Below are 17,776 nucleotides of genomic sequence, written 5' to 3' on the forward strand. Positions count from 1 at the left end.
ACTAAGAGATTACAGGCCAGTCTTGTCAGATCTCAGAAGCTAAGCGGGGATGGTTCTGGCTAGTATTTCCATGGGAGACCTCCAAGGAATACCAGGTTGGTGACATGGAGGCAGGCAATGGCAAACCACCTTGGAATATCTCTTGCCTTAACATGCCCTGGGGGTTGCCATAAGTCAGCTTTGACTTGATGGCAAAAAAATAAAAATACAGCCATGTTTCCAAAAGATAAGCAAAACAGTCAAAGTTCTTTGAGAGCCTCGTCTTCCTCCTCTTCCTCCTTCTTCCTTTTCAACCCTTGTATAGGTCTGTGATGCCTCATTTAGAGTACAATGTACACATGATCTCAAAAAAGATACTGCATAAAAAGTGCTGAAGAGGGTTAGAGCACCTTTCCAGTGAGGAGAGATTGAATAATCTTGAACTTTTTGGTTTACATAAAAGATGGGGGGGGGGGGGTAAAAAACTTAAAGAATTAGACATGGTGTGAAGAAAGTGGATTAAGAGAGCTCCCCCTACCTGCTCATAATATTATAACTTAAGGGTATCCTTTAAAGTTGATGGTCAATAGGTTCAGGATGCCTTCATTCAAAGGGTAATAGTTTGTAGCCAGTGAACATAATGATGGCTTTAAAAGGGAACTGGATTCTGAACACCAGTTTTAGGATGCACCATCAGGGAAGGGCCTTGGCCTCTGTGTCCTGTTCATTTGCTCTCTGGGTTAGCCACTAGTTAGCCACAGTGTGATACAAGATGTTGGACTAGATGGACAGCTGAGAGCCAGTTCGGTGTACTGGTTAAGTTTGCGGACTCTAATCTGGGAGAACCGGGTTTGATTCCCCACTCCTCCACTTGCACCTGCTGATGTGACCTTGGGTCAGTCACAAGCTCTGGCACAGCTGTCCTTGAAAAAGAGCAGTTTGTGTCAGAGTTCTCTCAGCCCCACCCACCTCACAGGGTGTCTGTTGTGGGGGGGGGGGAAGGGAAAGGAGTTTGTAAGCCGCTCTGAGACTCCAAGTGAAGGGCGGGGTATAAATCCAATCTCTTCTTTTTCTTCTTCTTATCTGATAGGCATTTGCGTTATGCTGCTCTCCCCATATTGCCTGTATGAGCTATAGTTCACAAAGAACTTATAGTTTCACTCACCTCTCTAGCTATGGGTTTCCTGTCCTTTGGATCAGAGCAAGATATTCTGAACCTAACAGCATGATGAATGTCCACCAAGGAGTATTAACTTTATATATCTTAAAACCAATATCTGTACCTGCTATCTCAATGATCTAACCTCTACTTTGCTCTAGGGATTACATTTTTAGGTTACAATTGTTTGCACTATTATACCAATTATAAAAGCGCCTCCATGTGTTCTGAAATGTGTAGTTTGTGGATCCTCTTATCAACAAAGTCAATTTATGAGTATTAACTTATATTGAAGAGGTTTCTCTGAATACCAGGAAATCTTCCAGTGGACATGCCTGTTCTTACAAGTGGTGATGTTTCTGTCATTTTGCTACGCTCTTCAGATTGGAATTATTAATTTTCATGTGTTTCAGTTCTGGAATATTTACTTCATATATATTCCTACGTATTTAGCTGCTCGCTGCTCATTGCTCAGAATTTATCTAGCAGCCAGGTTTCTTAACAGGGTAGCACTTGAGATGAGATTGAGCCTCTTGGGTCAAGTGCTCAATTGAAATAAAAGATCCTGATTTAGGTAGTCTTTTATTTAAACCAGGATTGGATTAGTATCTTGGTTTGTATACAAAAACAAGCTCCAGGTTGTTGTAAAATTGTTGATGTCCTTTGTATTGTTTATTTTGCTCTCTAAAGAATAATAGCAATGAAATTATAAATACCATGGCACTGATTTCTGAAGTCCCCATCTGCCCGAAGCAGCATATCGGGGGCATTTCATATTGCAGCAGCTGGGGGAGGGGGAGTTGCATATCTGGAGACAGAAATTGTAGGTGGAATCCAAGCCATGAAGTATAAATAAAATTAAAATTAGCTCCCTTTTACAGGATTTAAATTGGCGGAGGCTTTGTATTCCTGTTATTTGTATACAAGAGGACTACATTTGTGTTTGAGGGTATATCTTTTTTCCTCAATTGTGTGAGTAATAGAGAGTTGACAGCTAAACTGGAATGTTTTTTGAGTGTTCTATCACAAGTACCTGCTTTTCTTTTTAGCGGTGGAAACTGAGCCACGTGAGTGAAGAGTACCCATCAAATCAGTGGGAGAGGCCAGAAGAGAAACTTAGTCCTCTGGACCAAAATTCTCCCGTGTTTGTACCCTCTTTTGTACTTAATTTCCAGCATCTAGTAAATCTTTATGAATGATATTCCTTTTTTTATAGATCACTCTTGCTTGCTGAGCTTGAAAAGGAAGAGAAAGAAAAAGACTGGTATTATGCTCAGCTTCAGAATTTGACAAAGAGGATAGATAGCCTTCCTCTTACTGAAAATGTAAGTGATGCTGCTAGCAGTGTGTATTCTCCCATGTGGATTAGAATGAAACCCTTGCTTGCAGAAGGCACTTCCGTTTTGCAAGGGGGGGAGGTGCTTCTGTGGTGTTTCTTCCTGCAGGTTTTAGGCATATTCTTGTGCCACACCATTCCTCAGGGTTCTGTGACTTTCAGAAGTGGTTTATTGGAGGTTCATGGGGCTGCATCAGGCAGTGGGAGGCGAGGGAGTCCCATTCTGTGAGTGAAAACCCAATTGCAGGTTTCTAGATCCTATCCAATGTAATTAATTCTTAGATTGTCTGTTACAGTACAAAGTCATTAATTCAACTCTATAGCACATATGTCATGTATCTTTCATAAAATGTGTAAATGAAACTACAGAGCTAAAATACATACAAAAAAGTAAAAAGAGCAATTAAAAATTGGTCAGGAAGAAGGGATAACTGAGGGAATGCCAGAGGGGGGGGGAAGTCTTCACCTATTGGTGAAACCAGAACGGGACAGGCAAATCGTCCTGGGGAGGTTTAGTGCCATGACCAAGAAGGCCCTCTCCTTGGTTGCTGCTTGCATAATCTCAGAAGGCGGGGGCACCCAAAGCAGGACTTCCAAAGATGACCATAGTGGTTGGGCAGGTTCAGAAGGGAGGAGATGGTCCTTCTGGTATTTTGGGCCCATATAGGGCTTTGAAGGTCAAGATCAGTACCTTGAATTGTGCCTGAAAACAAATTGGGAGCCAGTGTAGATGGAACAAAATCAAGAATAGAGTAATATGGTCCCTACTATGCACGTGCATGGTCCAGAAAAAAAATGGACCATGGAGGTTTGAGGTCCATAGGGTTTACGGACCCCTGGACTAGGAACAATTTAATGGACCAGGTCATGGTCTGTTTTGTTGGTGACACCACACAGCTTACAAAGCCATTTAAAGTGTATGTGTTCCCTTTTAGATGGTTTTTGGAAAGGCATGCCAGTAATGGCCAAGGAGCGCCTTCACCCACTTCTGGTTCCCTTCCAAGTGAATGTGTTCCCTTTAAATGGCTTTTGAAGCCCCGCTACATGGACCTTATGTGCCTTCTGGGAGGGACCGGGCTCACGGACCACGAACTGGGCTCCAGCCCATGGAAAAATAAGGTCCATGGCCCAGTCTGTGCCCATCCCTCATCCCTACTCCGCACTCCAGTCAATGTCCTGGTTGCAGTATTCTGTAGCAACTGAAGTTTCTGAACACTTTTCAAGGACATCCTTGTGTAGAGGGTATTGCAGTAATCTAATCTAGATGTAAGCAGGGAGTGTATCACAGTGGCCAGATCCTTTCTGTCTAGCAAAAGCCACAGCTGGCTAACCAGCTGAAGCTTTTAAAAGGCACTCCTGGCCACCACTGCCACCTGCTTATCCAGCAGTAGGCCTGAGTCCAAGAGTACCCCTAGACTATGGACCTGTTCCTTCAAGGGGAGTGCAACTCATCCAGAATGGGTAGCACCTTAAATCCCGGGTCAGACCTTCTGCCCACCAGTAGCACTTCTGTCTTGTTTGAGAGTAAGCTTCTGTTTATTAGCCTGCATGCAATCCAAAATTAGGGAAATGAAGATGTGATTCAGAAGAGCATCACTGTTTCTTGTGCACACCTGTTCCTCCTTCATCCCAACCAGTTCAAGAGGGGGAATGGGAGTTGGACGTACTAGTTGCAACATTTAAGGAAGCACCTTTTTCTTTAGGAGAAGGAGATTGTGAAGTTGACAAAATGCCTGGCAAATATTTTACCAGTACATCTTCCTTTGTCCTGGGGAGGAATGGCTATATCTTCTTGGATGGCCCCAAATTACCAGTGCAGTTGTGTTTGTCATACCATGATGTTCATGTGGTTTGTTTGGAATTCTAAACAATGGGGTTACATTTTAGTTGCTTTATATAGATTATATGCATATTCGGTCAGTATAATAAGCAACTCAAATTCTTTTATTTCTTGTTTTGGTTCTAGTTCTCCTTGCAGACAGACATGACTAGAAGGCAGTTGGAATATGAAGCAAGGCAGATCAGAGCTGCCATGGAAGAACAGCTAGGTACTTGCCAGGACATGGAAAAGAGGGCACAGGTAAATTTATCACTTGAAATATCAACATACTTGTGCAGCTTCAGTATCTAACATTTTAAAGATGTATACCTTTTAACAGTTCAGTCCTGAGTTATACCCTTCTAAGACAGTTAACTTCAGTGGACTTAGAATGGTGTGCCTCTGCTTAGGGTTGCACTGTGTAACTAATAATTTACCTTTTGGTTTGAAAGATTCAAATATCTGTAGCTGGTTTAGATCGAGATGGGTAGCTGTGTTAATCTGTCCGTAGCAGTAGAAGTAGACACACTAGTCATAGTGGACACCCTCTTCCAACAACCTAAGAGGCGACTCTACACATGGACATCACCAGATGGGCAACACCGGAGTCATTTCATAGAAAAAGAGGTGCAGGAGCTCATTAGCATAACTCATTAGCATAACTTATTTGCATATGCCACACACCCTGACATCACTGGAAGTATGTTAGAAGGTAGCACCCACCGCTCAGGCTCCACTGGACGGTTTTGGGTTGCTAGCTATTTGGGGAACGTGCAGATCAGAGGAGGGAGAGCTTGTACCTGAATAAAACTTGGTCTTAAAGGTGCCACTGGACTGTTTTGGACTGGAGGGGGGGGCTCTGCAACTTACTTGGCTGCTTCTTGCTCTGACTGAGGGCTGCTGGGAGCAGGGGGTGGGGCTTGTTGCATGTGCCTGCCCCCTGGGCTCTTTACTGCTGGAGCTCCCACAGGAAATGACCCCTGGATTATATCATTTGCAGTCAAAAATGGGGAAGCTCTATACAGTCAGTAAAAACAAGACCTGGAGCTGGCTGTGGCTCAGATCATGAGCTAATTGCAAAATTCAGGCTTAAACTGAAAAAAGTTGGAAAACCCACTAGGCCATTCAGGTTTGACCTAGATCACATCCCTGATGAATATACAGTGGAGGTGAAGAATAGGTTTAAGGGAGTAGATTTGATAGAGTGCCTGAAGAACTATGGACAGAGGTTCGTGACATTGTACAGGAGGCAGCAGTCAGCACCATGCCAAAGAAAAAGAAATGCAAGAAAGCAAAGTGGCTGTCTGATGAGGCTTTACAAATAGCAGAGGAAAGAAGGAAAGTGAAAGGCAAAGGTGAAAAGGAAAGATTTACCCAACTGAATGGGTAATTTCCAGAGAACAACAAGGAGAGCTAAAGAGGCTTTCCTGAATGAACAATGCAAAGTAATAGAGGAAAAGAATAGAATGGGAAGGACTAGCGATCTCTTCAAGAAAACTGGAGAAATCAAGGGAACGTCTGTGCAAAGCTGATGTCAGGTTCCCAGTCAAATCACTCTTCACACACACTTTGGCAGTGAAATGCTTTATTGAAGATATGAGATGCTATGGGTTCAAACTCTTTGTTAGGACTAATTTGCAAAGGTGGGAAAAGCAACATATAGATAAAACCCCAAAATTCCAATCACACCCATGTCAGTGTTTCTGTAGCAACCCAGACAGATATATGGTCACCCTATCTAACCTAGCGAGGCTCAAAACTTCACCAAGGACATTCTCACGAGAATGCTGTCTTGGGGCTCCCTTCAGAAAGTTACCAAGCAATACTCCCTAATGTACTACTAGCACACACACACCCCTTAGGAATGCAAATGACAAGCAAGGGCAGTGGTGCAGCAATAAGGTGCAAGCAAGGCAGGTGCTAAGAATTATTTAGCTAACAGGAACACAATAAGCCAGTATGAATACATAGTAAGCCAATATGGATGCCAGAGTTTGACAGCTGGCCATGATAAAGGACAAAAACAGTAGAGACCTAACAGAACCAGAAGAGATTAGGAAGAGATGGCAAGAATACACAGAACTATACAAGATGGACCCCAGTGTCCTTGACAACCACGACGGTGTGATCACTGGCCTCGAGCCAGATATCCTGGAGTGCAAAGTCAAATGGGCCTCAGAAAGCATTACTAACACCAAAGCTAGCGGAGGTGATGGTATCCCAGTTCAGCTATTTAAAGTCTTAAAAGATGATGCTGTTAAAGTTCTGCATTCAATATGCCAGCAAAATTTGAAAACTAACAGTGGCCACAGGATTGGAAAAGGTCAGTTTACCTTCCAATCCCAAAGAAGGGCAATGCCAAGGAATGTTCAAACTATCGCACAATTGCACTCATTTCACTCGCTAGCAGGGTCATGCTCAAGATCCTACATGCTCAAGATCTTTTAATGAATCTTATTAATTATACTTCTGTGATGTTATTTGGGTTTTGGGCTTCAGTCTAAATGCAGCACCTTGGCCTATTTCGGCAACAGCTAACAAAAGTAATTGTTTTTGGAACTCAACTTGGAAGTGTCCTATCTTGCAGAGCTGACTTCTTGATTAACAGCTGGTAGGGCTGGAGACTTGGTTCCTCTATCTCTCTGCTGGAGGTTAGGTTAGAAGGGCTGGTAGTATCTAGTTACCCTGGGCAGTGAGGATTCGCTCCCCAGTATTGTGCATTTTGCTCTTGATCTGCACCCCGAAGCCTTCTTGTGGGACATGGGGGCTCTGACAGTGACGACTTTGAGATCTGTGTAACCATTATTTTCGTTTTTTGCTTAACTTGATTTTTAAAAACAACAACAACAAACTTTCACAATTTGGTCCTTGTTTAAAATATTTTAAGACAAATAAGAAATTTGTTTTGGTAAAGATAGGATTGCCTTTGAAAGATGCAGTTTTATTTTAAGTCTGTTAAACACTGATGTTCTTCTGAAAAGCTCAGAGTTGCTTTCCTATACTTTTCAGATACTTTTCCATCCAGACAGCTTTTAGGACCAGACTTTCAGCTGTAGAACTGGCATTTGAAGTTCTTGCTTAGTGCTCCATATTTTCAGGTCTTTAATGTGGATATTAAGTAAAGTTGGATTTGGTGGTTAGCTTTCACAATTGGCAAATAGCTTTCCCTCCAATGAACAATCATCTTTTATAAAGGAAGAAAACTTATTTGATCTTCTACTTATTTATTTGATCTGCTTTCATATAGAGATATGAAGGCCTGGAACACTGAAGGGGGGTGTCCCAAGAACTTCTTTCTTGCCACCCTCCTATCTTGTGCAGTTCCTCCCAACACCTGAAAAGCTGCTCCTGAGGGACAGGGAGTCAGTGGACAGTTTAGGAGGCTGTGGGGTGGGGCTGCAACTTGATAGTGAAGCCTACATAGACTGTGGCCCACCTCCCTTGTGCCTTCCTCTTATATAAGGCTATGTTGGCTCCAACCTATTGCTTTATGAATGTTATTTTATTCCCTGCTCAATGGATTGTATCCAGTGGTTGACTTCCACTGATGGAAGTCTTCTGCCAGTAGAAGAGGAGGGGCTGATTTCCCCTTCCCACTGCGGATCCCCACAATTTACCTAGCACTGTTTCCGGGCTGCAGCATGAGTAGAAATCTGTTTGCATTTGGCTATAACTCAGCATTTCTGTGCTTTAAATCTCTCTCATACCATTTTTAACACTTCATAATTCAGACTTGGATTAGCAATCCTGTGGAAGCAAAAAACACTGGAGGTATAGTTTGGGAAGTTGTGTTCAGAGAACCAATGGAATGTGCTTTATGTTTATGTTTATTTGGATTTATATCTCACCCTCCCCTTGACAGGCTCAGGGCGGGTTCCTGTGGCATCTTGTGAGCAAAAATTCTACTTTGTGAGCTACTGGCATTAAAGTTGTGAGCAGGTGATTTGGCTACTGCATAAATTAGTTTGCACTGGAGCCACCCTTCCTGAGCTAAGACAAAAATATGTGAGCCAGAGGCTAAAAAACTGTGAGCGAGCTCACACTCACTCAGCTTAGAGGGAACACTGTTTCCAACATTAAAAATACAGTACAACAATATACAATTCAATACAATTAAAACCACATTAAAACTCTAATAAAAGCCAGCTATACTGGGAATAATTTCCCAGTGATCTGTTAAATTTAGGGTCTGATCCAGGCTGTAAATGGGGAGCCGACCCAAGCTATAAGTGGGGGCCGACCCAAGGAGGGGAACGCCCACTGCCTCAACCAAAAGCCTGGTGGAAGAGCTTCATCTTGCAGGCCCTGCGGAATTGTAATAAATCCCACAGGGCCCTGATCTCACTCGGGAGGTCATTCCACCAGGCAGGGGCCAGGGCTGAAAAAGCCCTGGCCCTGGTTGAGGCAAGTCGGGCGTCCCTGAGGCCAGGGACCACCAAAAGATGTTGATTGGTGGACATTAGTGCTTTACAGGGCTCATATGGGGAGAGGCGGTCTCCCTTCCTGTACCTTCTCCTTTCTAAATTCATGAAAGATTGCAGCTGGTTAGGTGATGTACCCAGCCATGCTGGGGAAAGGGGCTGTTTCATATTCAGTGTACTCTGGTAATAACTATTGTATTCTGTTTTTGACTGTGTATAGTATGTTAAAACAACATCCAGTAATGAATCAAGTGCTGCACCAAATCATATTTTCAGTTCTAAGCTTAAATGTATGTTTTGACCTTTTAAACCAGTTCTGTTGTCTAATTCATTATCTATCGTCAATTCCTCCTTCCAGTAACATCTTCAAACTTTGTTGTTCCAGGTAAGAGTGGCTAGAATTCAACAAATAGAGAAGGATATTCTTCGTATTAGACAGCTGCTGCAGTCCCAAGTTGCTGAAGCTGAGGTCAGTGTTGTCCTGTATTTTATGTGGACTCAAGCGTGTCTGTAACATAAAAATGAAATGGACTGAATAGTGAGCATATTCTAGATTAAGAACAATTAGCTAATGGCCATCTTTTGACTTTGGCCCAACTATGTTTGAGGAACATTATTATGTCATTCAGGGAAGCAGTTGCCTTTAAAACTACCTGTGCGTTCATGGGGAAAAATTCATTGATAACATTTCCTCAATCATTCAGGGAAGCAGTTGCCTTTAAAACTTTAAAAATTCATTGATAACCTTTCCTCAGTAGTTCCAGTTTTGCTATGAAAACTTCAAAAGAATAGGACTGCTAGTGCATATCTATTATTTTTTGTTTTATAACCCCTTTAAACAACTCTCATACAAAATCATGAAATTACTTTACGAATGTAGGGGAACTTTGTTAGCAGTTTGAGGGCAGCTTCGGAAAGAGAAACTCGCAGAAAAATTCAGGTATCCATGTATACGTTAATCTGATCATCTGATCATCAACCAGACACCATTTTCTGGTGTCTTTGCCTTATTACAAGTGTCCAGAACCTGTGCTGGTTACTGCACTGTATTCCATGTTTGAAGTGCTAAATATTTTGCAGTGACACCACTATAGTTTGATGCAGTCACAATGATTCCAATCTCCAAATGATCCTACTCCTTTTCTGTCACTCCTCTGCCTGTCATGAGCTTTCTTCTTCACCTCCTTTTTTGACACTAACCATGGTGCAGTGTTAATGTCCGCACAATGTTAATGCTAACCATGTTCATTTCAAACCAGAGCTTCAAACTTATACCTATTTTTTGTTACATGCATATGTCTGAAGTTTTAACCATAGTTAATGCTACCATCTGTGCAAGCCCAGTGCTGTGCTGTGGTTTAGAAGGGCAGGAAGTTATATGCAGAAACGGCGAAGAAAAGAAAGTTACTCCTAAGCAATAATGGGTGAATTCCATTATAATTCAGAAATGGCTGATTTATTGTGAGCATTAATGGAGAAATGTCAAGACAAAAATAGTGTTTTCCCAAGTGATCTGTTCCCCCCCCCCCCATGCCTGCAGCTCCTTTCCAGGAATGTTAGTGTTCTGCCTCTTTGGAATTGCTTTAAAATTCTCAGAAGGATAATTTTACATTATTGGCATTTCTTCAAACATTGTTGGTTGTACCCTTGGTTGGCTTGCAAAATGTTATAAATCAGTTTGGCATATTTTAAATGGATAGGCTGTTTGCAAGGAAACATTTTGGGGTTTGTTTCAAAACAGTTGTATCAGATAATTTCCCACTAACGACTGACTCATAACTTCGTGTTACATTACACATTTGCATGTTTTGCCCTTGTCGAGATTTCCAAGTTAAAAAATTGGTAAGGCTCAGAAGGCAAGATCCATAGTATTGGTTTGTGAAGTACATTAAATTCCTAATTCAATTTCATCAAGTCAACAGAACTATGTCACCACTGCAGCTGCCTTTTTGAGTGCAAGAGTGAAATAAAAGGAGGCAGTGGGGTGGATCCAACCATCCTTTAAGCGACTCCACCCCAATATATTCATAATACTCTTGATTTAAGATTATAAACAGAAGAGTTTTTTAGCAATGGAGTTCTCTGGAATATATCCAGACATTATGGGCTAGGTAAGTTTGTATTTTAAACCCATGATTTCAAGATGTCACTGGCATCACTACTCCTAAACAGGAACATCTGTGCTAGATATAAATATATTTGTATTAGTAAACAGTCTTGCTTTGTGGCTAATAATTAACTACTTTCCCTTTTTTCTGAATTAAATACTCTGTGTATCTTGAAAGCTTGCATAAACTTTTCCTAGCAATAAAAGCTATGACATACACTTCTATGAGTAATTTTCATGACTATATTCATTTCATGACTGTATTCATATGCCAGGAAGACATATGTCACTTTTAAAGAGTCATGAGATTGGTATAGACTTCATGAGTTTTCAAGCCCAGTCCCAGCATAAGCAAGTATCTCGCCAGTCTGTTTTCCTTTACCTCAGACTGTATATCTCCATTTCCTCTGATGAACATCTTCATGGACATTGGTCAAAGTGGCCCATAATAATCATCCACGCAGTTCTTGTGCCTTCTCTAAATGGACTACAGCTAACCATTTTACCCAAGTTGCTCCAAAACTCTCCGAAGATTGAAATAGCAGTTTAATTTGGCAAGTTAATGGCTTTGCCAATCAATGATTGCACAAAATATGTTCATCATGGGAAGCTACTCCTAAACAGGAACATCTCTGCTGGATATAAATATATTTGTATTAGTAAACAGTCTTGCTTTGTGGCTAATAATTAACTACTTTCCCTGTTTTCTGAATTAAATATTCTGTGTATCTTGAAAGCTTGCATAAACTTTTCCTAGCAGAAAAAGCTATGACGTACAGAATTCAACAGGGAATATGTGGTATATTATTACTGTTTATCTCCTGTGCACTTGGGTTAAAATTCTTGGATTTTTAGCTTTTAACTAACTTGTTGTTTAGAGATCTGGAAAATATTTGCATAAGCTTTTGTTTACAAAACTGTGCTTTAATATTAGTCCAAAGACTACAGAGTATAGCTTTGGTACAACCACATCATCAAACCTCACTGCCTTTCACAAGCATTAATGACATAATGTCAAGTTCAGTTCTGCCTGGCTATATATATTTATTAGATCTTTATTCAGCCCCTATATCTTCAAGGGTGCACAAATCTATTTTATTGCTTACCCTGCTTCTGCTGCTTGAAGAATGGCTAATAGTATTTCTTTGGAAAATGTATCTGCTGCCTCTCCAGAAATCGTCTTGAGGCAGATCACAAAGTAAAACATTGCAAGTCGTAGATTGGCATGACACACAGACCATCAAACTAGGTTTTCATTCTCCTTCCAAATCAGTGTGGCAGACTTGCAGGGCTGCAGCAGACCATCATTTGCCACTTGGTTGCAAACTGGGATTTGTAGAAAAAATGTAGACATAGATTATTTAGATAAAAATTCCATGGATAGTTTCTGCTTTTTCCTTTTACCTTCTCCAAGTTTTATTGTATACAATCCTATCCTTATATATAAACTTGTTTTAAAGTGGCAAGATTCGATGTGCGCCAAAATCAGTCGGTGCCGTGATGTGTCACTCACCGGGGCTCTGTATCCACTGGCTGTGTGGCCAGAGTCCTGCCCAAAAAACCTGTGGCCACCGTCTTGGGCTTAGTGTGGTGGGAGCCGAGGGAGAGACCAGACACTCTGGTGGGAAGCGGGTGAGGAGGCTGAGGCCGACCATGGCGGCGCCGCAGACAAACATGCGCACGCCCAGGATGCGGAAGGCAGGCAGGGAGTAGTCCGAAGAAGGCCCCTCTCAGACTGCGTGGCCGGGGGGGCCTGCCTGGAGGACCCCCCTGCCCCGGGCCACGATCCACCCCCCTGACTGCAGGAACAATCTCCAGGGCTCGGCCCAGCTCAAGGGTGATGGCACAGGCACACTCCAGCCAGGCCAAGAGGCGCCGCCAAGGCAGCAGCCCACCAAGCCCAGGGGTGTACTGGGCGCCTGGTGCCTTGCTCACCTGCCCCAGTGCCCCAATTGCCACTGCTGCCACCCACTTGCCCATCTGCCTGCACCTGGGGAGACAGCAGTGGTGGAGACAAACGGCGCCCACCCCCAACGCCGCCTTGCGCCTTGCCCCGAATACCCTGATCCCTGAGGATAAGTAGGCCCAGCCCCAGTAAGAATTTGGACTGGACGACTCTACCCGGTGGCCCGAGGGGGGGTGGGCTGTGCAGTAGGCAGCCGGCGAAGGCCACCCCACTGCCTCAGAACCAGCCTTGGCTCAGATGGAGGCCGCGGGAGGGATCCACGCTTGGTGCCGCTTCCCGGGTCTTCTCGGGTGCGACTAGCTGCCTCTCCCGTCCCCGATGGGAGGGGTTCTTCCCCCAGGTGGGTGCCCAGGCTGCTGGGGACACGATCACGGGGCCTCCCGCCTCCCCTCGGCACCGGAGTCTAGGGAGGGGATAGAAACCACATTGCTGTGGGCAGCCCTGTCTGTTGGCAGCCAGGTAGATGGATAGCCATGGTTTTGTGACAGAAAGCTGAGTGTCACGATTGCACTGGCAGGCCAGGCAGGGCACGGAATTCAGAAACACAGTCCGAGGTCCAGGTACCAGAGAAGACAGAGTAAAGCGAGCAAAGTGCAAAACACCAAGTCAAAAACGAGCCTAGGGTTACCAGAGGTTGTAGCAAAGAGTTCAGAAGCCGAAAGCCGTTCGTCAGAAGTCGGGATACACAGTCCGTAGTTGGGGAGCCGGAGAGAAATGACGTCACACAAACCAGAGTCAGGAGCCGGGAAGTCAGTACGAAAACCAGGAGACAGGAATGCAGGATCTGGGGTGCAGCGAGTTGTCCAAGAAACTAGTTGCCAGCACGAATTGTGGATCTGAGAGAGCCGCCTATAGAGCCCGTTACGCTTGTTAGCCAATTACCGGCCGCTAACAGGGTCCTGGCTCCGGTCGGTACTCTGGGCTTAGAGTATGTCGACCTCACATGTGTGCCTCCTTATGCCGGGTTGCCATGTCCCGTCGCCTCTGCTCTCACAAATGAGCCACCGGTGGAGGTGAATCAGGAGGCATGGTGCTTGTGCTTGGCTCTGCCGGCATGGCTCCAGGTGTAAACTCTCCTGTTGACTGGTGCTCATCCTCCTCAGGACTTAGGTCCGGTGATTCAAGGGGTGCAGGGAACTCAACCTTGGAAGCTGAGGGTGCAGAATCCCCTGGGTCAGGGTCCACGGGGTCGAGCTGCATGGTGGGCTTGACACTTGAGGGGCTGTGTGCCTTCACACGTCTGGAAATGCGTCGAGCGGAGACAGGCCTGTAACCTTCGCCTCACCTCTTTCTAGAGCTCGTTGTATTGTTTTACATTGGACTTTGCTCCTAGTAAGATAATAAAGGTGCAGAAGTGTACAGGAATCAGGTGCCCATGTAGTTTTAATTTTGGCCTCCTTGTGTATACATACCAAAGTACAGAACAAAGTTAGAGTCCTATGGCACCTTTAAGACCAACAAAGTTTTATTCAAGGTGCCTTTATTTAAGGTTTTATTCAAAGTACAGTAACACTACTTGTGCTACCTGGAAAAAATATTCAAATTCCTAGGGATCAGCTTTGAGTTTTTACTGTCATTTCTGCATAGTTCTACATAAACTCCTGTGTGCCAAGCTCCTTTGGCTTTCTCTCCTACTTGTCCAGTATTTCTCAAAGTGGGAAATTCTACCCTATAGGCTCATATGAAAGGTCTTACGCATGAAAGTAAAAACCCTATTAGCTGTACCTACATAGCTGCTACAATTCTTTTTGCACTATTGAACTATCTTCAGTGCATGATCAGTTGCTGTATACCTCTTCTTTGTTATTTCATTACCCTCACCCTATTTCCTTTTATTCCTGGATCACATAAGAACATAAGAGACGCCAATGTTGGATCAGGCCAAAGGCCCATCTAGTCCAACACTCTATCACACAGTGGCCAAAAATACCAGGTGGTCCACCAGTGGGGCCAGGACATTAGAAGCCCTCCCACTGTTGGGCCCCCCAAGCACCAAGAAGATAGAGCATCACTTGCCCCAGAGCCCCTATCTATACCTTGTGGCTAATAGCCACTGATGGACCTCTGCCACCACCTCCTGTGGCAGTGAATTCCATGTGTTAATCACTCTTTGGGTGAAGAATTACTTCCTTTTATCTGTTCTAACCCGACCGCTCAGCAATTTCATGGAGTGCCCACGAGTTCTTCTCTTGTGAGAAAGGGAGAAAAGTACCTCTTTCTCTACATGCTTTTTCCCATGCATAATCTTGTAAACCTCGATCATGTCACCTCTCAGTCATCTTTTCTCCAAGCTAAAGAGCCCTAAGCGCTTTAACCTTTCCTCACAGGGAAAGTGTTCCAACCCTTTTATCATTCGAGTTGCCCTTTTCTGCACTTTTTCCAAAGCTATAATATCCTTTTTAAGGTGTGGTGCCCAGAACTGCACACAGTATTCCAAATGAGGTCTCACCATTGATTTATATAGGGGCATTATTATATTGGCTGATCTGTTTTCAATACCCTTCCTAATAATCCCCAGCATAGCATTGGCCTTCTTTATTGCAGTCACACACTGTCTCGACATTTTCAGTGAGTTATCTACTACAACTCCAAGATCTCTCTCTTGATCAGTCTCTGCCAGTTCAGACCCCATCAATGTGTATTTATAGTTAGGATTTTTGGCTCCAGTGTTCATCACCTTGCACTTGGCCACATTGAACCCCATTTGCCATGTTGACGCCCACTTGCCCATCCTTGACAGATCCCTTTGGAGTGCCTCACAATCCTCAATGGTTTTCACCACCCTGAACCACTTCGTATCATCCGCAAATTTAGCTACTTCACTGCTTACTCCCAACTCCAAATCATTAATGAACAACTTAAAAAGCAGTGGACCAAGTACTGATCCCTGCGGTACCCCACTGCTTACCTCCCTCCACTGAGAAAATTGCCCATTTATACTCACTCTCTGTTTTCTATTAATTAGCCAGTTTTTGATCCATAAAAGGACTTGTCCTTTTATCCCATGATTTTTGAGCTTACTTAGGAGCCTTTGATGAGGAACTTTATCAAAAGCTTTCTGGAAGTCACTTCACCCTACTTCATGTGTCCACCTTGTGTCCAGCCCATAGAGAAGGAAAACAGAGGACAGAGACCCACTGAACTGGGAAAAATTAGACCACAACTTTGATCACAGCTTCATCAGTTCTTGGCACGGCACAGGCTGGGAACAATGGTGCAGCTGACAGCAAACCCCATCTCAACCCTCTTGCTGTGGGCAACCCAGGGAAGAGGGCTCGTTTTGGGACTGAAAGCAGCAGAAGCTGCTGTTCCTGCCTGTTATTGGCCTCCTGGGGGCATGGACAACATGGCAGCTCCAAAGGTGGCTCTCATGCACCTGGCCCCCAGAGCCCCTTAAGGGACCACCTTAGGTAAAATTCCTTCCTGGCCCTGTTAACCAGCAGCGTCCACAGACCTTGCAAGCATCAAAAACAATAGGGTGGGAGGATGGATTTTGCTGGCAGAAGGATCTGAATGCTCACCTGATTGTATCCCCTTCCTTTTATGTATGGGGTGCAGACCAAATTGGAACCACCAGCCCTTAGGTCTGCTGGTCCCACCCACCCACCAATTCCTGCAACTCAAGGAGGGGCAGGGCTACAGAAAGCAGTGTGAGTTGCCTGGTTGAGAGCAAGTAATGGGCACAGTTGTTTAGAGTCGTTCTGTTCTCTCCCCCTCTTCCACCTGGCACAATAGCTGCTCCAGCTTACAGCTGATAGCTGAACTTTCCAACATGCCACATCCTCTCTACTCTAACTTCACATTGCAGGTAAGATCTTCAAGTTTCACTTTCAGTAAGCCCACACTTGGGAATCCCTGAGCCTTGACTCACTCTTTTGCTTCATATCTCAAGGACCACAACATTCTGCAGTTTGACAAACACTGATTAACCTAGCTGGTAATTTGTCATGTGGCTAATAGTATGTTCTTGGCTGTACAAGGCTTAGTACATATGCCATGGATATTTGCAGGAGGACATAGGCTTTCCATGTTTTTGGAGGTGCCCTGAACAAGGTACAATTTCCCCATATGTAACAAACTTGGAAACATGGTCAAGAATGAATACAGACATGTGCATAGTGATGTGCAGATTCCCATTAGGGAGAAAGGCATTGGTGTAAGTGAAATAAATGAAACTTTACCTGAGAGATACATTGCAGTCAAGGTATTGCCTGTGTATTTAGATACAGACTCCCACTTTTACTATCAGATGAGACAATTATGCAGTTGAAAAACTGTCTCTCATAAACAGTATTTGTAGTTTCATTGACAATATCTGGTGGTTGTCTGTTGAGTAGTCAGTTGAAAAGCATCCTAACCCTACAGTGTTGAACCTGTTGAGGTAGAACAGGGGTCCCCAACATGATGCCCATGGGCACCATGGCACCTGTTGACACCTTTCCTGACACCTGCCAAGTGTTTCTAGAAAGTGGGTGGGGCCAGATGGAACTTTTGTCCAGCAGAGCTTCTGACTGGCCATTAGAGATCTGATTGGCTTTGCAGATATTAAAAAATGTCTCTTCAGCCACCACAACAAAGATTTTTACTGTGTGTGTGGAAGAAAATATTTAAACAGTATGTTCATTTTAAAAGGTATTTAAACAGTTTCTTCCTGAAATGTTGAAGAGTTGCTGTTAAGAGTTATGCATGACCTCACTCCCTGACATTTTGTGGCTGGCTTCACCTCTGGTAGCCATTTTGTGCCTGTAACCCACCACCCTGTGTCAGAATTCCAAAGGAGCCCACAGGCTCAAAAACATTGGAGACCCCTGAGATAAAGAATAGTTGTGAATGTATAATATGGCATTTGAAACCTGTAATTGGATGCAGAGTAGGATGTTGCTACATCACCTTTTGCCAGTTTTCCCCCCTAACAGTCTTCTCACTAGTGTTTTAACTTAAGCAATGTTGCCTAATGTGATGTCTATGGAGACCACAGTACTCACTGAT

General features: G+C 43.9%; 1 protein-coding gene across 1 annotated transcript in view; it reads left to right on the forward strand.

Annotated features, from left to right (window-relative positions):
- APC (adenomatous polyposis coli) overlaps positions 1 to 17,776 on the forward strand; it is a 105,959-nt gene that overhangs the window by 62,492 nt on the left and 25,691 nt on the right. The window contains exons 6-8 of the mRNA XM_015418653.1: positions 2,355 to 2,463; positions 4,441 to 4,554; positions 9,100 to 9,183. Of these exons, the coding sequence (XP_015274139.1) occupies positions 2,355 to 2,463; positions 4,441 to 4,554; positions 9,100 to 9,183 (307 nt within the window). The remainder of the gene's footprint in view (positions 1 to 2,354; positions 2,464 to 4,440; positions 4,555 to 9,099; positions 9,184 to 17,776) is intronic.

This window comes from Gekko japonicus, unplaced genomic scaffold (assembly GCF_001447785.1).
Source record: "Gekko japonicus isolate JY-2015 unplaced genomic scaffold, Gekko_japonicus_V1.1 scaffold541, whole genome shotgun sequence".
NCBI lineage: Eukaryota > Metazoa > Chordata > Lepidosauria > Squamata > Gekkonidae > Gekko > Gekko japonicus.